Source organism: Poecile atricapillus, chromosome 3 (genome assembly GCF_030490865.1).
Source record: "Poecile atricapillus isolate bPoeAtr1 chromosome 3, bPoeAtr1.hap1, whole genome shotgun sequence".
Taxonomy (NCBI): domain Eukaryota; kingdom Metazoa; phylum Chordata; class Aves; order Passeriformes; family Paridae; genus Poecile; species Poecile atricapillus.
In genome coordinates, this window is record NC_081251.1 from 79,648,224 (window position 1) to 79,670,907 (window position 22,684).

Consider the following 22,684-nt stretch of genomic DNA (forward strand, 5'->3'; position numbering starts at 1 on the left):
ATTAGTATCTAAATCAAATATTAATTCCACCATTGCCAAAAAGAAAGATACACTGCAGAGTGACATGAGGAGACAGTAGGTTCTGGTTTGGATCCATCAGAACCAGGAGCACTCCACTTTCGCTCTGCCAGTGAGGCTGCTGCTGTCCACTGCCTGTGGCTGCCAGAGATGGAGAAGCAGGCTTCCTGATGCACGGGCTCTGCACCATCTACAGCGTCATGAGCTGAAACCCAGACCATAAATTGTCCCTTTGGAAATGAGCAGGCAGCTGCTGTGAAAGGTGCAGTGCAGATACACACTTGATTATCGACACTGTTGCAAAGCACACAGGGAGCCATTTCAGGTCTGGCTATGGTTTCCAAATGACAAGCACACATAAAGAATCCCAAGGCAATCCACTCTGAAAGCAACAACGATGTCAACTGCTACCCTACTACTCCAAGTTAAAGGCTACAATTGCCTGGCACAGTCAACAGCAGATGCTCTTTATCACCAATTCCTTACACCAGCTGAGAGTCCAGTTACATCATTATCTGTCACCAGAAAGGAACTGATGTTGTTTTCCACTTTCTTCCCTTAACCAAAACCACATAATTTTAGGAGTCTTGACTACCTCTGACATCCTGATGTCCAGACAGACACTGACTCAAAATTTTAATTCTATTCATGAAGTGAATCACAGAAAAAGGGTTAGATAAAAGCAAACAAATTAATAAAGCAAGTGATACATATAAATTATGTACCTTAAAATTCAATTACGCTAGGGCAACTTTGCTTCCAGGACTCTTCATATCAAAAATGGATTTGCACAAAATTTCTGCTAAGGTGTCTGTCAGCTGTTTTTGGGTGGCCATTTACAATTGTCACATGCTAAAACTAAAAAGAAGAATGAAATCCATCTCCCTGAAAAAATGCAACATTCAGTAATGGATCTGGAAAAAAAGAATGCATAATAGAAAATACAAAGCACATAGAACTCAGCAGAAAAGCAGATTTGCATGGTTCTTTTTATTCAAATGTTTTGAGATCTGTTTTTTTTTATGTACATATATAGGTATACAATAATACTTGCCACATTTGGCAGCTGTTTAATGCATACAAGGTTAACAGGTACTTTTCATAATGGAAATCTTGTTTAGTCTGATGAGAGGCATGAAATTCTCAAGCAGATGCTTATCTCACTAAAGCAGTCTCTGGTCGTTATTTCCAGTTTCATTACTTTTAGTAGTTTGTGACTTTAAGACATCCAAGATTTGTGAAAAGTAATATAAACTTTGACAGAAGTTTTTTTGTTGTTTTTTTTTTTTTTTTTTTTTTTTTGCTCCTCTCTTAATTGTTGTTTTATTTTGTTCCATCTTGTCACTTCAAGCCTCATCAGGAGATTGAAGCACCTCTGAATAATCTCACACAGAGACATGGTGGGTTTTGCATGTGCACCTTTTTTAAAATAAAGCAGGGTCATCCCCTCTGCCCATTTCCAGGCATCAAAAGTCAACATCAACAATTTCTACACAAAAAGCATGCCATAATGAATTTATAACACACCAGCTATAGAAATAAATGGCTCCCTTCTCTTTGGAGAAGCCACAAATCAATTAAAACAAAGCAACAAAAAAACTTCTTCACATATGCCACACTTATGGAGAGAATCTATTCCTGAGCAGGCTGGCAAGTATCCATTGGTGGTCAAGTGGGGGAGAGGGAGGAGAAAAAGAATTTTAAGCTGAAAAAGGCACAAAAGACAAAGATATTGAGGCCTTTAGGAAAAAAAAAACCAAACCAACATTATGAGAACTATCTTCAAACCATGTTGTGTTACTGATTAAAACAGTATTTGGTGATGATGATAAAGCTGAACATTAAAGATGATGCAAGGTATTCAGGATCAAATTTCTCTTTAACTAACAAAACCCCTGAAGACTTTAGATGGAAAAAACTGAAGGAAACACATGTTTATCTCTTTAGAACCTCCTATTCCAATGCCTTCAGATATTCATTCTATTCATTTGGATGAAGAATCAATAGGAATTCAACCTAGAAAAAAATCGGGTTGTCTTTTTTTTCACTTAGTACTCCTTACATTTCAATCTAACCTTTTAGACTGGTAAAATTACTTGTGACAAGTATTTAAAGTAGAGATTATGGGGTACATTTATTTTAGAGGATTTATAAAATACATTCTCATCTGTTTTAATGCAGGTACCTCATCACAGAGAAGACAGTGCAAACAATTTACAAGGTAAATTTGTAGTAAAATTTAGAGATACACAGCAACAAACATCTCAATATAATACTAACTTGGAAGCCAGGTGCAAGTTTTTCAAACTGTACATGTATTTTTAAAAAGATACTGCCTTTTAAAATGTTTATATATTGAAGCATTTTCATTAAGATCAAACACCTTTTAAAACCAGTAAAATTATAGCAGCAATATGGGAGAGTATCTAAGCCACATGAACATTATTAATTAAAATGAAACCAAACATGAAATACTACCTTAGTCAGATGTTTGTTTTAATACCAAGAACAAGTAACACACAATTATTTATGTCAAACCAAGAAATCTGGGATTTGTTGATGTATGAACAAATCTGTTGTATAGTTCAGAGTTACCATTTACAAAGCAGTGTTGATTGCTGACTTTCACAATCACTTTTCTGGAGTGTCCTGGAAACTCACTTGAATCCTAAATTCCAAGTCTGACTAAGATAATTTTTTCATCTCTGTTTACGAACTAAGGATGCTTTTAAATACGGATTCCTTAAAATGAGGCTTATTTTATTTACACTATTCAAAGTTTACCTTTCCTTCCAACAACAAAATGTGCAGGAGGATTTACTACATGCTATACAATGTAAAAATAGACTTTAAAAAGTCAGAACAATGCAAGTAAAACTGTACAATGTTTGTTCCCTGCTCCAGTTCATTGCACTATTAAGTTAAACTGGATGAGTTGTCATGCCCGGATGACTTACTGTAGGATCAGAAAATCCACACACACAGAGGAGGTAAATGAATACTGCTTTAGGTATAGTGCCAAATGAAAAAATACTATGAGTTATATCCAAGGAAAGCTTCTCATCACAGGAAGGAGCATGGCTAATTCTGAAAGGCAGCCCTCTTCATGTAGGACACAGAACTGCAAAAAAGTCACAAATACACAATGGTAAATATCACTGAAGTTGGTCTCATAAAAATGTAATGTATAAACTAAAATATTTAAATGTTGGATTCTACCCTATTAGTAACACAGTAAAATCTAGTAATCAACTGAAACTGGCAATTAAGTTTTCAGCCTCTCTCAAAAGGTAATGAAGTGACACAACCCACTAACTTTAACTAGTATTATCCAGAAATGAGTTAACTAAAGGTCATGTCTTAAATAGTGCTTTTTAAAGTGTTATATCAGAAAGCAGAACATTAAATAACAGGTGACGCATGCAGTTATATTTTAAAAATATACTGACAATCTGAGATTCTAAGTCTACTTTCTAATTCTGGTGCGTGTACTAGAAACACACAGTGGCAAGTAAGACATGTCCTTCATGTGTTTCTCATTCCTGTTTCAATGTAAGACACAAACCTCAGAGCAATCCAGCTTTCAAACCAATGCTAGCACAACACAAAAGCAAATAAAGAAGTCAAGTTTTTTAAACAAAAACTTCAAAGGCAAGAAAATAAATGCTCTCATTATCTGAAATATTTACATAATTTATAAATAGAACAAGGTGCAAATTCTTGCTTCATTAAAACAAAAAAGAAGTAAGTTTTTACTTGAAAGATCAGGTATGAAATAGCAAGGAGAAAGATGGGCAATTGTTCTGCTTTCACGACATCTACATTCAGAAAAAGAAGAAAACAGTACGAGACTTCATGCATTTTACTAACTAGTAATGCATAGCATATTATTTTTAGCACTCTTTTTGTCACAATTACTGTTTGAGGACAATTGGAAAAGAACACAAAGCTTAGCAGTAAATACATCTTATAAAATTTACTGTAATAACACGTCTGGTTTCAAAGGCAACCATTTCAGCTGTAAGCACATACTTATATTTTATATAACAGTTACGTAAAAATTATCCTTGTACACAAAGCTAAATCTTCACATTTTGAAAAAACTGCAAGTAAAAAAGTAGTAATCTTGAAATAACATGTCTAGATCTGATACCAGACAACCTACCCTAATACTTAACTCTATGTATATATTGGTTAAAATTTCATATATATCAGTGATTTGTTCTGGAAGTAGCTAAATTAAGGAACTCTTGCTTCCTGAAGATTTTGTCAGATATTCTTCACTACCCATATGGCAATAAAAAAAGATAATTCCCCTTCCCACAATACTGTCCTCAGCTTCTCCTTTAAACCTGCTGTGAACTCCATCCCAGCAGGCCCTCCCCATGTTCTCATGTCCCCAAAGAAACAGGAGCCCCTGTATAGGAATTCAAGTAGGTGAATACATCAGACCCAAGGAGATGTTGGCTTTTCAAGGCAGCAGCCATCAGCCCAATGCAAACAGCAGTTTCAGTCCTTCTCCTAACTAGAAGCTGTTTGCTACAGTATTTCTGTAACTCCCTCAACACCTGTTTCTGTCTTGTGGGGTTGAAATTGTCAATTATTATTTGTGAGACTGAAGAGACAAACAACTGCACAGAAGCATTTTCTTCAGAAAACAACCAAAAATTGCATACTGCTAAGATTACAGATGCAACTACATTATATATAATATACATAATACTAATTATATAAATATTATTTTTTATAATATATATAAAATACTACTTGCATTATTGTACTTGGCAAATTAACCATTATACAGAAAGTCATTACATTATACACAGAAGAAGAAAGACTAAAAGCTTTAAAAAGAATGTAAAAATTCAATGAGCAATATCCATACAAACATTCTTTCATCAAAGGATACGGAACTTATTACTGTTGCAACACCTAAACCCAATGCAGCTACAAGCTATGACACAAATATCTCCATCTGCTTTACAGCTTAACTTGTGAACAAAAAACTTATCTTATTTAGCTTATTATGTCCATCTTTTAACGGACATAAGCACAGTGTTTTCAAATCACACTGTATTAGTTCAACCATCAAAAACAGGCAGTAGAAAGATGAGAACAAACAGCATTTATATACTGTGACCTTACTAAGCTGCCAGCTTCAGTCCAGAAGTGTGCTTTCTAAGATAAAGAATTTCAGTCTTGGTTTGGTATTTCTTTCCCTGTCAGTATCCCCTACCCATTTTTCAAATCCCAGTTTCTCCTTCATGACTCCTAGTGATAAAATATAATGACAATATTGATATATTAAAATACACTCAGAAAAAATTAAACACAACTGCAAATGCTGATCAATTTCATGTTACCATCCATTTTAAGTCTAAATCTATAAAATATAATATGAATCATACGCTAGTGGGAGAAGAACTAGAGTTCACTTGCAAAGCAAATCACTAATTCCCTTTCATTATTGTTATGTTCAGGATAGAAATGTTCACGGAAAAGTAAAAACAAACAGAACCTCACAAAAGGAAAAATATCCCCTAGAAAATAATTTAGGCTTCAATAAGAACAAAATGAAAATGAGAAGATAAGCTGCTACACTGTACCAGACTTTTCACAGGGTATGTAATTAGTCTGGCTTTGGGATACTTACCTTTGAGGGGATATTCCTTACAGAAAAGATGTAGGGGAGAGTTAAATGACCCCTCAAAAGAGGGACTTAAGCATGATAAGGAAAGCCATATTTTTAACATTTTGGGGGACACAAGGGGGCAGTAGAAATTGGGGAAAGAAAATGCTTTAAAGAAAGCAAGCACCAGAAATAATTTCAAAACTAATAATCCCACTGAGAAATGCATATAGCGGTGGTTTTATCCCCTAACATGAAAAGCAACGAGTTGTTCTCTTTAATTTCTTTATTACACTGGATTTGCACACACCATGTTTTGAAGATTTCTACTTCCAGCATTTCAGAAGGATTAGCTGGTTATGAAAAAAAAATCCAAGAATGATCTGTGGCAACACAGAAGGTCAATAGCAGATCTGGCTGCAGAACTGTCCTTCAAATTCCAGCTCTTGTCCAAACAACTTTACTCAATCATTACTAAATCAAGATAGTGAGTATTAGATCGTGCACATGGAGGGGGTCTGTGTGTGTCTTCCTACATGATCCAAATTTAAGAATTACTGGGCATTTAGTTCAAGTTATTCAAGATAACACAGAATTCATGAATTCTACAAAACACATTGAAATTCAGAGAAAATAGAAACTTACTTCACTGTCCTCAGAACACCAGTCACGTGGTAAGATTTTGCGTTACATCAATAATTATGCTCAATCTAATGGCTCCATTCACCTCTCCATGTCCATAGCATTCTTCTCTTTGTTCCTTTATGTTGTACTAACAATACTTTGGCAATAATATTTTTCCTGACATTTTTTTCCTTCTTTCTTTCTTCTGAACAATTTAAGTAACTTTTCAGCAATGACCACTAGTATCTGGGCAAGTCTATTAATAATTCTGTGGACAGCTATAACACCCACATAAAACAGCATATCCAAATTTTTTACATACAACAGAATAGCAAGACAGTGCTGCTTTAAAAAAAATAACCAAAAGCCTGTTTTTAAGGGTTTTTTTTCCTGCTCTGTAAAACGGAATATGAAGTTTGAAAAAAGGCTGTACTTCTGTGCAGTCAGATGCCTAACTGGATTTCCCATAAAGCTACACATATCTGAATGTCACATGTAATTTACTGTCTGCTTTTTTTGTTGCAAGATTGGAAAAAAATGATCCTCAAAGAAACATGTACTTAACAGATTTTAACAGAACAAATTAATAATGTGTGAATTATACCACCAAGTACCTTTGGTGGTATAATTCGCACATTTCTAAATTTCATTTCTTGATTAAAGCTTAAGAAAAAGCAATAAAATCCATTCAGTGTCAAATGAATACAATTACCACTATACCATATGGATTATACCACTGGGTTCAGAACTTCTTTCAGAAAACAAGTTTAAACCTGAAATCTTCTTCAAGGTACAGTGAAGAGAGCAGAATCCTCAAACAGTAGGTAACTCTTTTTATTTTGGAATTTAAGAAATAGGTTAGAATTTCAGGTATTAACGCTTAGCTGAAAGTTGATCTAACTGGTTGTAAATAATTCAGTCAATCTCCTCTTAACAAGCTTTAAAAATAATGTCCAGACAATAGAGTGGTGGCTGGGAGTATTTTGTGCCATTAAAGCCTTGCGGGAGTTTCAGGCCAGAACTTTTAGTGGCAGTAAAAGAGCAAAAGTTACAACCTCAGAACCAACTGGAAGACTGCCTATGCCATAGAATAAATCTACAGTACAAGGTAACACTGTTAGCTGAGTTATAAATATTTAACATGATATGACCATAGCATATGAAGCTTAGTTACGGCTGTACTGACAGAAAGAGTAAAATTCTATGCTCACTAGCTCTGTGCTCACAACTGTCTGCCACTGAACACACAAACCTACACAGGATGAAGAAAGGCTTGGTTCTGTTCACTGAGGAAGTGGTAGCTGGGGGGAAATTGCCTTTTCCTTTCCCTATGAGTGATGTGAGTGATACTCTTCATGTTCCCACAATTTGTGTTCCACAATTTAAAGATACCAGCATTTGCATATGACGGACAACCTGTCTGATCCAAGACACTCAATGCACGATGATTTTGCAATTGTTGCACTAGTAGAACACCCTTGGTGATTTTTAAGTAATGAGCATACAAGAGGCAGGAAGGAACTTCAGTTCAAGCGTCCTAGATCATCCTCTCATATATTCAGGTAATCTACTTTTATAAGCCTTCTTTGCTTTTAAAAAATATTTCTCCACTTCTCTAAGCTGCCAGTATCTTCTCAATATCCCGGTAATCTGAAAGTTCTTCTGGATAGCTACATCTAAAAGTAAGAGCAGACACTGTGAAGAGCACTGTTAAATCCAGTCACTTACTACCAGATGTAATATGAAAAGCAAACAGTTTTAATTACTGACAACAGTTCATCTTCTTGGGTCAAAGATTCTGCTTCACAAAACTATGGTTTAGGGTCATCACCACTAAAAAAACCCTTGACCATGATCCTATATGGTTCACATGCAAACACACCTGTCTAATCTAGGAAGAATTTTTAGAAAGAACAAGTAAACAATGGAAAAATCAAGGGAATCAACTGAAAGGATCTCTGCTTTCTTATTGTATGTGGCAGTTCTTTAATCCTATGCAAAACTTAGAAATGGATCTCTTTCAATAGGAAATCTGTTGGAGCTACCACAATATTATATGGTTTTTTTCAGTTTTTCTGAAATGAAGCACACTATATGTCATCCATAACTTAAACCTGAAAGTACTTTCAAATATCTGTGAGATGAGATTATGACAGTGACTGTAAGTTTGTGTAAGAAATGCAAAAACCTTTAAAAAATCATATAGAGTGAGTTAAGTCAAAAGACAGTATATATGAAAAAAAGATCAGACATGATACCAAAAGAAAAATAAAACTTTTGCAGCGTATGAAAAGCAGAACATTATAAACATTTTGGTGGCAAACAAAATGGCATCCATCACCCTTCTGTACAGGTATTTGTTCAGAGCTCAGGAGTTTGATGCATTTGCTAAACTTTTAACACTTAAGAAAATTGTATCACATGCCAAGAATTAAGTAAGAACACAAGCATTAGCAAGATCTAGGCAAAAATGAAGTCAGATGAAAAACATTTTAAAATAATTTATCAACCTCGAAACTACCTGGAACAACTCCTTAAAGCTAAGGCAAACAGTATTTTTCAATGTCTGACATTCTTTAAACACAATCAGTGTGTAAGACTGGAAAATAAATGACTCATACAAAAACTTCTAAAACAATGGAAGGTATAATAAGTAAAATAGAAGTATAATAGAAGTATAGTAGAAGTATAGTAGAAATATAACAGAAGTATAATAGAAGAAGGTGTAATAAGTAAAATAAATACCCATTATTATTGATCAGAAGGTAACACTAGAAATGAAGCTGTAAGCGCTTTGCATAGCAAATGCATTATTACCATGAGCAGTTTGAGTTCCAATTACTGAAAAAACTCTACAATGGAAGATTTTAACTATACCCACTTCACTTCATAAGCCAGACTCCTTTGTTCCTGCTGATGTCATTCAGCAGTTTGCTATATTCACTAACACAAATAAAATAAACATGTTTTATTTATGAACTGTATGCTCAGAATGCTTGGACAAAACAGAACATAAATGAGAATTTTGATTGAAAGGCAACATAATTCATGAATGCTGTAGGATCACTATTTTCAAATACACGTTATATGTAAATTAAGTTAATTTAGAATCAAATAAAATCTCTGCTGAGAAGCATACTCACCCTTTAAAATATAGTCTGTTAACAAGCTTGGCACTTTCTCGCTATCCTCTTTCATGGCATGCAGAACTAAAGTATGAAAAAAACCACAGATATTTAGTCATAAATTAAACACAACATTTAAAAGAAGTACATTGGAGCAGTTCCAGCTACTCACAGAGGTACTACTACGAGATGTAAGAAATCTCTTAACTGAAAGATGAGAAGATACAATGAGACATCAAATCCTCCCCATCCTTTGCCTCTGTAATTCTCATTGAGCTCTATAGTTCATGGATGCAAGACTCCCATTTCATGTGGTTAATGTTATAGTAAAATGCCATCAGTCATAAAAACAACAAGCACCTCTTCCCTATAAAAAACTCTAACCAAAAGAAAGTCACGACATCCAAAATTAAAGTATGTTAACAACTATTGATGGGCTAGAAATCTTAGGACAGTAAAGTATGCTCCATTACTTAGTATCTTTAATCATTACTTCAAATAATGTAAAAAATGCCATGAATGACTCTATGGAAATATGGTGGTGCTTTTTTTCCCTCCAAGAAATGCCGAATGTTACCTGCTATAGGTTTGAAAAATCTTAACTACATGACTAAATTTGACATTAACTTACAGTAATATAAAAATGCCATTTTGTGACATATATGAGTGGATCTTGTCCATCTCGCCTATTTCTGAAGAAGGAAAATACATGGACAAGCTTGACTGGACACATATAAGGCCGTCTGTCGCTACATAAAGAAAAACAATGACTATTCTTTATAAAGTGCTCAGGACATGACTAAAAGAAGCAAAAATACAAAATTATACTGAAAAACAATATTTAATAAACTCCAAATTCCTCATATGAGACTCTAAACTCAAATTATAACACATTTTATTTCAACTTTTACATTGAAGTAAGACATTAGTGTTATGTTAACATTAGTGTTCATAACTATGTCATGCAGTAATACAGAGCTTTGAAAGAAAAAACAACTGAACAACCCTAGACACCTGCTTTACTGCCTGCCTTAACAACACCGGAGACAGGGAGTCACAAATCTGCAACTGACTCACAGGAGCAAGTTCCAACCAGCCCACAGAAATCAATATTGTTAATACTCTTTACAATGTGTTTGTGCAAGACATTTTGTTAATAAACCATTAAACAACATAAAATGTTCTCAAGAGGCTTTAACACGTGCTTAATAGTGTCAAGTGAAATTTAAATATGGAAAGAGGATAAAATTTCATTGCAAGAATAAACATATAATGAGAAATCCTTTTTCACAAAGTAAGTATGAATTAACACCTAAGGCTACCTACTGTAGAAAAATAAAGGGAACTTTAATTCCTACTTAAACATTTCATTTACTCTAGGATTTATATAATTATTTTCTCTTTCCAGGAAACAACCAATGAGCCTTTTACCACCCCTCAGCCACCTGTGGAATCACAGGTGAAAATCACCTTAAGACATAGTGAGTTTCTCCACTGAGATCAGATCAAATGCATTGATGCACTCTACTATCTATTTTTAATCTGTTCCTATAAACGCCCAATGAAGGAGATGCTATTGACTCCTAGAGATGCTCTGTTGTATTAAACCACCTTAATAAGTAAGTTTTTTAAAATACAACCTTGTTTTATTCAAACTAGAATTTAAAAACAAGTGCCCAATAAAATCAACCAACTAGAAGACTTAGAACTTATAATTATTTTGAGGATTTGGCCTAAAAAAGCATGAAGAATGGGGAATTCAAGGCATTATCAAAACACTGTTTGGTTTAGAATTCCTAATTATCAAAATTTATTAACACCAAAATCCCCCCACCAAAACCACAGAGAGAAGCAGGCTATTTTAAAGGCAGTCAATTGCAATCATTCTGCAATCATTATGGAACTAGTCCTAAATATCTTTATATGCATTCCATTTTGTCAAAGTCATTACAATAACCTCAATAAAGCACAGCAAATGTAAACAAACAGGGTTATATCATGCACTGTAAGACCAAATTGCATGACATGTGGCCAACATCAAAATGTGGGAACATTTACTTCCTGATACATGCAGGTTTCTGGCCTTCACAGTTTCAGACAACAGCTAGGAAACAAACCTAACACAAAGGCTCAGAAAACAAGCCAGCCAAAATCTGTGGTTAAAATTGTGCATCTTTACATACATGTCCTAGGGTAAGGGGGAAGAGAGAACTGGATGGATTCATTGGCTTTGAGCAGCCACAACTGGAAATACAACGAGGAAAGGAAATACGAGGGGAATTTCATATGCTCACTTTTGGTTAATGTTTGAAGATCTTCAACAGATGGGGGTCCATTTTTCTTCTCATAAGGAATGACGGTTGTTAAGTACTGTCAAATGAAAAACAGAGTTACTTGATAGTCCTTTCATGCAACTTTGTTGTTTGCATTTTATTTTGTAAAAATTGTAGCAATTGAAATAGCTAGCCACAAATAATCATATTTCAGAATAGATTAAGATTCTACCTTTCTATCCCAGAGCTTTCATCACAGAAACCAAGTTTTCTTTTTTTCCAAATTATGTGGCCAATAGAAGTCATGCAGCTAACTGTCCTCTCTGCTAAGAAAATTATGCTGCCCCACAGTTAGGTGAAAATGGAAACAGATGGCTTTCACCTTCTGCTGCTATACACTTGCAACCAAAAAGAACAAGGCAAGCCTAATGAAACATAATACCCCAGAATAAGGAGTTTGATTTAAATTATCAGTTTTAATAGTTGAGTGTGCTAACAGATAGTTTCAAACCAACTTCTTTTTAATTCTATTTACTGAAATCTTTAATTCTTGTCTGCTGAAAAAAAAAGCACAACAAAATTTCTTAAATCTTTTAAGAATACCTGCTGTGCAACTATGATTAATTTTCAAATTCTTGACATAACCCTGTTGGTCTTTTATTACATGCCTTTTAGGCAACATCTTGCTTTGCAACCTATATGAATGCATATTCTCCTTAAAGAGGTTAGAATTTCAAAAGTACTAAAAAGCTGGAATTTCCTCTAATGGAAAAGCTTCCTAAAATTTCCCTGAAGTCAATTTTTAACAATGAAATAGGAACTTTATTCTGGTTTTACAGCTACAAGGCAGTAGGCAAAGTAACCCTCAATGTCTCATTCAGTTTGACATCTAGGTAGTTCTCCAGGCAACGAGCAGAAAACACGTTACAAAGAAGGTGCAAGGTGTCCTCCTCTCCTTGGTAACAGCCCTTCAGCGAGAGTCAGGTGTAACTCAGCCTATGGTGAAGAGCTGCATTTTGCAGAAGGAGGTTGAGGGCTGCCACATGCAGCTGTAACCACTGCCATGTTTGCAGCAGGATCACGCACCTCATGCCCAACCACATCATCTGCCTAAAAACCAAACAGACTCAGCTCAGCCACACTTAACCAATTGTACAGGTGGTCCTGACACCTCCCCAAGACCTTTTGCAAACATGGGGTGCTTTTCTCCCTTCCTTTTCTTTCAGCATTTCCTCATGTCCACTCAGCACAGTAGAGAAAAGTATGCAGTTCTTCTCAGGAAACAATCAATTTCCAATTTCTTTCCAGGAGATGAAACCAACAAGTATCACCAGAGAACTGCGCTCTTAATAAAATTACCAGAATCAATAGCTAGATATAAGGCTGCCGAATCTGCCAATGGCAGAGATGAAAGTGGATCTACCAACACAGAAATCAGATTTCTGGCTGTCTTTTCCAGCCTTCAGAACTACCCGGCATTCTATCCTTTACCAGGACAATAAAATACCAGGATATTTCAAAAATGTACCAAATATCAACTAACCCTGTTTCCCTTCTCCTGTAAACTTCACCTTCCATTTTTCCTCTCTAACAGTAGCAATTAAAAAAAGGAATTTCTTAGTTTCCAGAAATACTTTCCTTCTACTCATCAACTTTGCAGCTGTACAATCAGTCTCTATAATAGCACTATAAAAACTCATTTCCTGAATTGCTGTGTGAAGGATAACATATTACAAAAAGAATGAAGGAGTGACTGAAGTGTAGCGTACTGACAAGACCAAGTGTTAAATCTGCTGTGACCTCTAAATTTTTGAGGCAGACTTGATGACATGATAAAGCAGCAATTCCCACTGCAATTTTTCATCACCTACGAAAAGTGTTTGATATGCCTGAAATCAAAATGAAGACGACTGTCTTGAATTTTCTTCTGGAAATACGATCACAGAAAGAGTTACCAACATTTCAATATCTTTTTTTTTTTTTTTTTTGACTACATTATCAGATAGGAACAGGGAATTCTCATTGGAAATTTCTGTTTACATGGTGAAAATCTCTTAAGTAATTTTTACTTATGTCTCAAACACATGCACAGAAAATGGGACTAAGATTTTAAAAAAGGGAAGCACTCACTATGAGATGGTAGTAGGTGGTAAACACCATTAAAATTAACAAATGGAAAAGAGCTCTGAAATAACTGTACAAACTTGTCAAACTTTTTTATGTTGTAACCTTATGTGTAGATCTTCTGGCTTCCAAGGTACACAAAAAACAGTCTGTCCTTGCATTTTCTTTAATCACAATTCCAGATTTCTAACTAATTCTTCCCTGCTAGCAGAAAACAGCTGAATGTGAGTTTATAATGACACCCTGAAAAAAACCTCTCAAATTTATATTGTGACAGCAGCATTAAGAAACTGGAGATTTGATACTTGTTCAATTTTGAAACTTGTTGCAATTAGAAGGTTACACCAGTATCTCAGCAGCAGTGACAGGGTTTGGTAGTGAGACAAAAAATCCTAATCAAACAAAAACCTTCAAAACAGAAAACAAATGCCATAGAAAAACTGATTTCCAGGAATAAATCATAACAGAGCTGGTATCTTCTCTACCTTTCTACTCTGTATTTTATTTTAAGTTCATATTACTTCCATGATTTGCTTTAAGATACAGGAAGGGGAATAAACCCCCCCATAACCATAAGGATATAGAGAAAGATACATTAGTAAATTAATTCCAAACATGGCTGGAAGAATTATTCAATCACTGTTTTTTTAACATATGGTACTTATGTCTACATAGGAGATAGTGAAAGTCTTTTAACCAGAAGTATGATGGGGTGGCATTAGCTCACTTTACGAAAAGATATGATATTTAAAAATCCTAAAGACACAGGTATAAACAGCTGTAATTTATGGTAAAGATAACAAAGAAAAAAAACCCCAAAAAACAAAACTGCACACTGTTTTGTTTTACAGCTTTACTAGTACTGTGATAATGCAGAGTGATAAAAACTCTTGTTAGGTAAGCTCTGAGCATGTGTTCAAGATCCCCAAAGCTGAGGACAAACAAATAACTGGATCAATGTATTCATAAAATCTCACACACATACCTTGCCTGAGAAAGCAGGCAAGTCTTTGATTTCGAACCTCATGATTACAGAATGACTTGAGAGGAGTTGCTTTACCTCCCAAACTCCTCTGCAGGATACAACACTCATCTTCCAGACAAAAGCCTAATCAGCCTTGACTTCTAAACTACCAGTCAATTTATTACCTCAATCACCAGGGGGTAAAAAAACCTCTAATGGACTTCTCTGACAAAACTACATAAACTAAAATAGTGGGTGCACATTAAATAATGTTAAATACCAATATTTTGTAGTGTGCTGTAAGACTAAACAAAAGCATAAGCATTAGCAGTTCGCTAAAATTCAGAATGCAGTTAATAAAATACTACAGATCTGAAACAGCAGGCAAGTTATTACTCTGAAATAAGGCATAAGAATCTTGCTTCCAAGGTACACACAACGTCTATATTATGCTTACTGAAGCTGTCTCTCTGCTCTACATTTCAATATTTAGACAATGAAAAGACACACACTTGCCTACAGCTCATTTATTTTATGTTGGTAATCTGCATTGTACATATTTGGCTACTTTTAAAATCATGCAGTTTTCAAAGGCAAAACACAATACAGTCTATACATTTTCTAGATGCTACTCTGTTTTTAGATGTATCGGCTCTGAACATGTGAAGAAAGAAGAAAATAAAAGCTTTTTTCATTATGCAAGTTGCTAATGCTGAAGGCTGAAACACTGCATCTAACCTGATACACATTCTTAGACTGGTTATTAGATTTTTACAGACATGCAGTGTATCTAAAGCATGCATTATGCTAAAAGAGACTTTTAGTCTGGGGTGCAAAATACGGGTTATTAGCTAGTGCATCAGGGTATCAAGTCTTGAATCTCTTGAGCTGCTGAGGAGAGAAAGAGATTGTAGGCTGATCAGAAACCTCAGGTAGGGAGGGAGCAGAGATTCCAGCATTTTATCCTGTTTTCCTGTCTCAGCATTTATCTTCAGCTACTGTCAATTTTCAAGATCTCAACTCCAACCAGAAGTGCAGGCAAAGAATGAGAAAAAAGGGAGAAAATAGCCCAGCACCTGTTTCTCTCCACTCGAGTTTCCAAACGTGTGGCGGAAGCCATTCTGTATGACATTTGAGATCCCTTCCATGCTGAAGCGCTAAAAGTAGTGAAAACATAGCAGAAAGAAAAAAAAAGGGACAGAGAAAAGTTCAGAAGACTATTAATCAGCATTTATCAGGACTGAAAGTCAAATGGCAAAGACAAGCTCCAAGGTGTATTTCAGCACATTTCTATTTCTTCACTCACCTACTTAATTTTTTTAATTAAAAAGCAAACCTTATAATGGCAGTTAAGCAGAATTTCAACATCAAAATTTATTCAAACAAAATCTTCACACTCCAGACCTGATAATGGAGACTTGCCTTTTATGTCTGTTTCATTTAGAAATGGAAAAAAATAGCATTTTTCAAAGTGCAGCTCACAGTAAAATCCCCTCTAACATTTGAACAATGTATGTTTAGAGACACTACTGACACCAATTTTTCAGATCTTAAGAATGTACTAGAAACACTGTTCAGAGGTAGCCATTTTCAGCTCCACCTCTTTAAAAAGCACCACTTTTTATGCTTTCATGCTTCCTTTTCCACAACTGAAGCAACAATGAGTATTCCCTGTCTTATGTAAAATCATAAAATATATACAATTAGGTAATAATACACCCATATTGATTTCAAGCTCCATTACATGGAATTATGGAATTATGGAATCCAAGTAAAGAAAAAGCAGTATATAATTCAACTACACATTTTTCCTTGAATTTTGTAATCCCTTTTGCTTGCTGGAGAAGTGAAAAAAAAAAAAAATAAAAAAAAAAAATTCAAAACAGCCTTGATGTTTAGGATGTAATATAAAATCAGCAAGTGGCATGAACATAAAAAGAAGAAACAGCCAAGCTGCTGACACAGGGCAGTATGATGAGAACACCTCAGCATGTTTATCTGAATGTATTTATTTATATGAGAAGAATAAAATGTGCTGGAATACATTATTCTTTTACCTTCTAAAGCACACAAGGTCAGTAAAGACATAAATTTTGCCAAAGCCATCTTATCTCTTTTAAGATATCCTACTTGAAGGAACTGGTATCTTCAAGACTTGACTATTTTTAACTGCTTCCCAGTTTCCCCTTGTGGAAGAGTTAAAAAGTTTACAACTCTAAGAAACCGATTTACCCAAAGATGATAATAAGGACAAAAAAATTAATACCTATTTTTTTTTTTTTATATTCAGTTATAGAATGTACAGAAGAATTCATTTTCTTAAGAGTATGACAATTTAACTCTACTTCCCATCATTGTATTTAAATGAGACTTCATTGTAGTTAACAAAATAACCAATTAATACATGATTTATTAACAGAAACTCAGTCTTCACAAAGCTACTAGAACATACTATCTGTATGCACATTCTCAGCCATTCAGATAAAAAAAAAAAAGGAAAAAAGGATTGTTGAAGAAAGGAACCTTGAACCTTGCAGCTCTTTTTGGGAGAGGGCTCTCAAATCTGTCCTTGATGACAATGAAATCTATTTTCAAAGGAATTACATGCAGCTACAGTCTCACCTATGAGCTAGTCTGTTCAATCCCTCTTAGAAAGCAACCTAACATATCTGCATCTTGAAGTGACCAAATATGAAAATGTCTTATCCTGGGACCATGTAAGTTATACCCAAAAGTATCATTCAAGTTTCTTATCTTTAAACTAACCAGAAGAGTTTGTGACACACTTGACTTAAGTTTCAAAACAAATAAATTATTTTTTCTTTCTAGGCAGAACATCCCTTTCTGGTTTTCCATGACTGGGAAGGAAAAAGGAACTATTCATTGTGTTCTTGTAAAGGGATGACAATTTTGTGTTGTTTTCCAGACGTATACTTTCTTAAGTTCACTAAAACTTAGCTATGCACACAAACATCTCTCATTCAACAGATGAGATCAGAACCCTATTTGGGTTATATAACAGATACCTTATGCTTGCAAGTTTAGAAATAAATTCTGAAGTATTAATATTCCATTATAAATGTTTATTCCTTACATTTGAAAAGCAAACCCTGAAACCTTCTGATGTTGAACTGAAGCATTCTTTCTGGGACTTAGCCAAGACCTACAAAACATTTTCTGCATCCCATAAGAAGCACTAAGAAATTCAAACATTAATATCTCATTTAAGTAATTTTAAATTATACTAGACAGGTAAGAAAGAAAAATTGAATTGACAAGCTAATAACCTAATTTCTCTGACTCTTCTTATCCAACTCTACTTGAAAGACATTTTTCTTTTTGTTGCTATGTTCTGTAGAGAATAAAACAAATTATCTCCTCCCTGTACACATGCACCACACCTTTGGCCTCCTTCCTGTCACTTGTTGAATGAAGTAACTCTGCCACAGGTTAGGAGATCCAAGGTAAGACATTCACATTTTTCCTACCTGGAAACCAGCATGATCAATAAGTATCAGTGCAACTACAGCAACAATAGTACTGAATTTCCTGCAAGACTAACACACGCTAAAATTCACACAGTGAAACCAAATACGTAAATTAATTTGCCTACTGAGAACAGAACACAGAACAGTACATCCAAAGACAGTATTTTTTGCAAGAAAGGTATGCTAGTTCCAGGCTAATTTGCAAACAGTTGAAAAAAATCTTTTCCGAATATGAGAAGAGTAAAATACATGACCTTGTGAAAAATAACTCTCAACAGAAAGAGCTTAAGCCTTGTTTATGAATGAAGGCATGGAAGCAGGAGCACAAGGTATCTTAATATAATCTAGGACTACTACTTCCCACAGCGGAAAAAACCAAAAAATAATATTAAATGTATAAATACTTATAAAAATTTTCTTACTGTTCCAGGCATATGACCTCTTTCTTGTTTGCCATTCTGAGGACTACCGTTTTTCAGCTTCTTTTTCTTCTTTGCCGTTTCTTTGTGTTCTCGCTGTTTGTTTTGTACTTCAATGAGGACAGAAATGAAGCTGTTTTTCACTTCCTTCTCAAACTCCAACTCATCTCGTAGAGCCAGCTGCTGTACCAGTTCCTCAGAATAATCCTTAATTGCAGTCTCAATTTCTTCTAGCAGCTCATTTAATTCAGCAACGGACAATCTTCTCACTCCTAAAAGTAGTTCATACACAAATATGTCAAGATTTTAAACATGAGAAAACTTGTGGGAGTTACAAGAAAAATGTACTCTGGAATTTCTCAAAACAAAAAATTCAGTTCTAAAACCACATAGAACAAAACAATATTCCTAGAGGAATAAACACATTCCAGAGGTGACAAGATTAGCAACAAAAAGATGGTGAAACTTGTTTCTTACTTCTGAGAAATCTGAGATAATCTGCAAATATGAAGAATGTGCTGGTAGTTCATGCTGAAAGCTGAAGGAAGTGCCAAACTTCTGACACAACCATAAACTATTACTTTCCTCTGCACTCAGTGTTTGCAGGAAAAGGCCTTTGTATTTTCTGAACTATTGGGTGATGTGTTACAGATAGTGCAATTATGATGAAGAAAATGTTTTGAGGCTTGCTTGGGTTAAGAGTGAGCAGATCTTTGGGGATCGCGTTCTGTTCCTGTTTAGGTCTGACACACCTAGGAAGCTGGCAAGTCCCAGCAGTTGCTGTGTCAAAGAACATAATCTTATTTGGCACCTGAGAAACAGCTAGTGCTGATTACACTGACAGGTACAATCTGTTTAAGGACACTGCGTAGATGCTTGCAATTATTGTGTTTCATTGAATTAGTCTAGTAAATATTGTGTCTACCAGAATTCTTCTTAGGGAAAGCTCCTACAGACAAGTGTTGAAAAATACAAATAAGGCCACAAACTACAAAAAAGTGTAGCTCTTAGAAGCATCAAAGGTAGAATGTGAAATGTGAATTTTTTCTCTTAAATTACAGCAGGGAAAATTGATTGCAAAAGCTCCTTGTCACTTACTTAACGGAAGAGAAAGCAATGAAACCTGTTAAGACAATTCTCTGTAAAGGAGCCACAGTTTTTCAAGGTAGCTTAGGCCTTAAACTCTGTTCAAAAACTGTAACAGTACTGAGAGAGAGCACTTGTGAATACCAACACTTAAGAACCAGCTTCACAGCCTAAAAAACAATTTTTCTAAAAACATAGGTGTAGGTTACCCAACTGCAGACGTGACTGATGACAGATCAGTTGTCATTATCAAAGTCTTGAAAGGGCTACATAGGAAATACTCAGCTAATGCAGCTGAGTGGAGACAGAGGAATTCAAATGCAGAAAACTACATGGACTGAAACTTAGTAGGCTGAAGAACTCACTTGTGTAACCAGAGATTTATTTTTGGACTGCCTTAACGTATGCCTTTTCTTACCCAAGAAAAAAGTAAATGCAAGTGATTTCCTGCTCTGAATCTGAATGAATGAAAATCTCTGATCTACCTTACAAAAACCACAGTTTCTAGGAAAAACCTGTACAAATTCCAGAGATGCAGACCAATTCTGGAGCACCTTCACACACTAAAAATAGGTAGCAAGAGCTTTTAATAAAATAGTGACCTGAAAGAAATGAAAGCAGATTCTGAGAAACTGGTGAAGCAAAGTTAAATTATCTTCCAAAATAACTCAAAGCATTATTTGGTCGAGACTGACCTTTAAACTGTAAAGATGGAACAGACAAGATGGACTCCTGAGGCAAAGCAAAACAGATATGATATGAAATACCGATCAAGCTTGATTAGCTACAAACGTTAAGACATATGGAACTGTCAGAAAAGCAGGAAGCCTTGCTGAACACAATACATTTTGCTTTCACATTCTTGAAATTTATGTGTTGAGACAGTTAAGAGACCATTTTCATGGTTGGAATCTCTTCCATAAATCTGAAATGTAGCAGAAGCTCTAAGTCATGTCACAAGAGGTTGGCCAGTTTTCTGAATCTTCTACAGAGTTTGCACTGCTGATCCAGACTACAGGAAAGAAAGCACCAAACTTTTAAAGAAAGACCAAAGTAGAAAGATCATCTATCAAATATTCTTTGTGTCCCTACAACCTTCTAGAATTCTTGTTGACAACTGCACAGATTAAACAAAATTTTCCATCATGAAACTGATTAGTCATAGTTTTTTTTGCATACAATTCAACCTACTACAATTAAATAATTCATCTAATTTCTCCTTTGCCTTTGTATAGGGAAGCACAGATGATTTCATCTGTATAGAAGATATGAAGGACATTTTTAACTTTTAATCTTTCTGAAGAGGAATGGAAAGGGAAGACTGAAAAATATGCATGGTCTTTTTGGGGCAAAAAATAAATGGTTGCCTTATTTTTGTGTTAGTGTCTATCCAGATATGTTGCAATCAGTGAAACTGTACGAAAGGTATGTAACAGCTTTATTTACCCAATAGCTTTCAAGAGCTTTAGCTTAAACAGTGTACTGGCATCAAGAAAGTGTCTCACTTTACAGAAAATAATGACGTTTAATAGAAAATGACCAACTTACCACTTTACCCATGAAGGAAACTCATTCCACTGTATCAACCTTCAGAATATTTGCTTTAAATTGAAATTCTATAAAGTCTTATTTTTGCTCTTAGTCATAAGGAAGCCGACAAAGGTAAGTCCTCTATGTACTAAATCTAGGCTATTATTTTGAAAATATTTTTGAATGTAGATATTTCATAAGAAGGACTTACTAAGAATCAAACACATGGCAAACTTACCCTTTAAACTATTTTCAATAAGCATAAGAGCAAAAATACAAACTAAGTACCACTTACTCTCTTCATAGCTGTTGTTTGTACTGGATCTCTTGAGGGTCTGAATTTCCTGGGAAAGTATAGAGAGCCGATCTGATTGGGTGGGCGTTTCATCATCTTCTGGATCAGGCGACTCCTGCATCATTTCCTCTATTTCTTCAATCACCTTTGAAAAATGAAAACCCTTAGGAAAACCCTCCTATATGAAGAGCTTGCAACTTGAAGCAAAGCTGGATGAAAGATGAAACTACCACCAAGAGTGGATGGAAGAGGATCAATAAAATCATACTGACATTTCCTCCCCATCCTTGCTCTCTGAGCATAATCACACCTTGTAACAGTCAATTGGTGATGGCATAACAAGCAGCATGTTGAAACTACAGGGCTATTTCTCTATGAAGGTACCCATGATTCTGCTTAAGAGAATTAAATAAAAGAGTAAGATGGAGTATCTTTCCTGAGTATTCAGTTGAAGGAAGACACAACAACAAAAATCACCTACTCCGTATTTCACCACATTTTTCTATGTAAAACAAACACACCTCCCTGCTCCAACAAAAGAACAACAAAATGAAAAGAAAAAAAACAACAACAAAAAAAAACCTCACAAAAAACCCTCTGAAAAACCAAAAAGCCCCTCAGAAAAGCCTAAAAATCAACTGTGCTTGTGAGAAGGTTTTGAACTGATCCACCATAACCTGAAGCTGGTTTGCATCCCTGGGCATAAGACCTGAGCCAGACAGAAAGTACGACAACAGAAATTCTGTGCATAGATAGCTTACTTTATATCACGTAAATTATCACATTTCTACAGGCTAAATGCAAATAAATAACATAGCAACTTTTACAAGTTTAAAGGCTGTAGTCAGTGCTGAGATCCAACTCACAGTAAAAAAGAGCTACAGCAGTTCAAGCAGTCCTATCTCCCATACTCTTAATAACTTTGTTCATCAGAGTTCACAGCTTAACCATTGCTTAACCATTTAAGCAACAACAAAGTAGATTATTTGTTTGCTTACTAAAGCAGGATTTTAATAGACCTTACTCTCATTAACCTTACTCAGACGAGCAATTTTCAAAATAATTGAAGTAAATCCACGGATTTGAAGGCTTTAGATACCAAGTAATTT

The 22,684-nt window shown here is 35.0% G+C and overlaps 1 protein-coding gene across 7 annotated transcripts in view; it reads right to left on the minus strand.

The window, feature by feature from the left end:
- FEZ2 (fasciculation and elongation protein zeta 2) overlaps positions 1 to 22,684 on the minus strand; it is a 36,544-nt gene that overhangs the window by 8,310 nt on the left and 5,550 nt on the right. For 3 of the 7 annotated variants that reach the window (XR_009277300.1, XR_009277297.1, XR_009277298.1), the window contains exons 4-9: positions 21,576 to 21,720; positions 18,668 to 18,936; positions 15,834 to 15,914; positions 11,691 to 11,766; positions 9,415 to 9,480; positions 2,976 to 3,139 (exon numbers count right to left, since the gene is read on the minus strand). Coding sequence is in view for 3 of the 7 variants with exons in the window: in XM_058835987.1 (XP_058691970.1) it covers positions 3,123 to 3,139; positions 9,415 to 9,480; positions 11,691 to 11,766; positions 15,834 to 15,914; positions 18,668 to 18,936; positions 21,576 to 21,720 (654 nt within the window). In the remaining 4 variants the exon portion in view is untranslated. Of the gene's footprint in view, positions 1 to 989; positions 3,140 to 3,583; positions 3,613 to 9,414; positions 9,481 to 11,690; positions 11,767 to 15,833; positions 15,915 to 18,667; positions 18,937 to 21,575; positions 21,721 to 22,684 lie in introns of those variants that run through there. The other 4 variants (XR_009277299.1, XM_058835988.1, XM_058835987.1 and 1 more) reach the window with 4 other exon arrangements.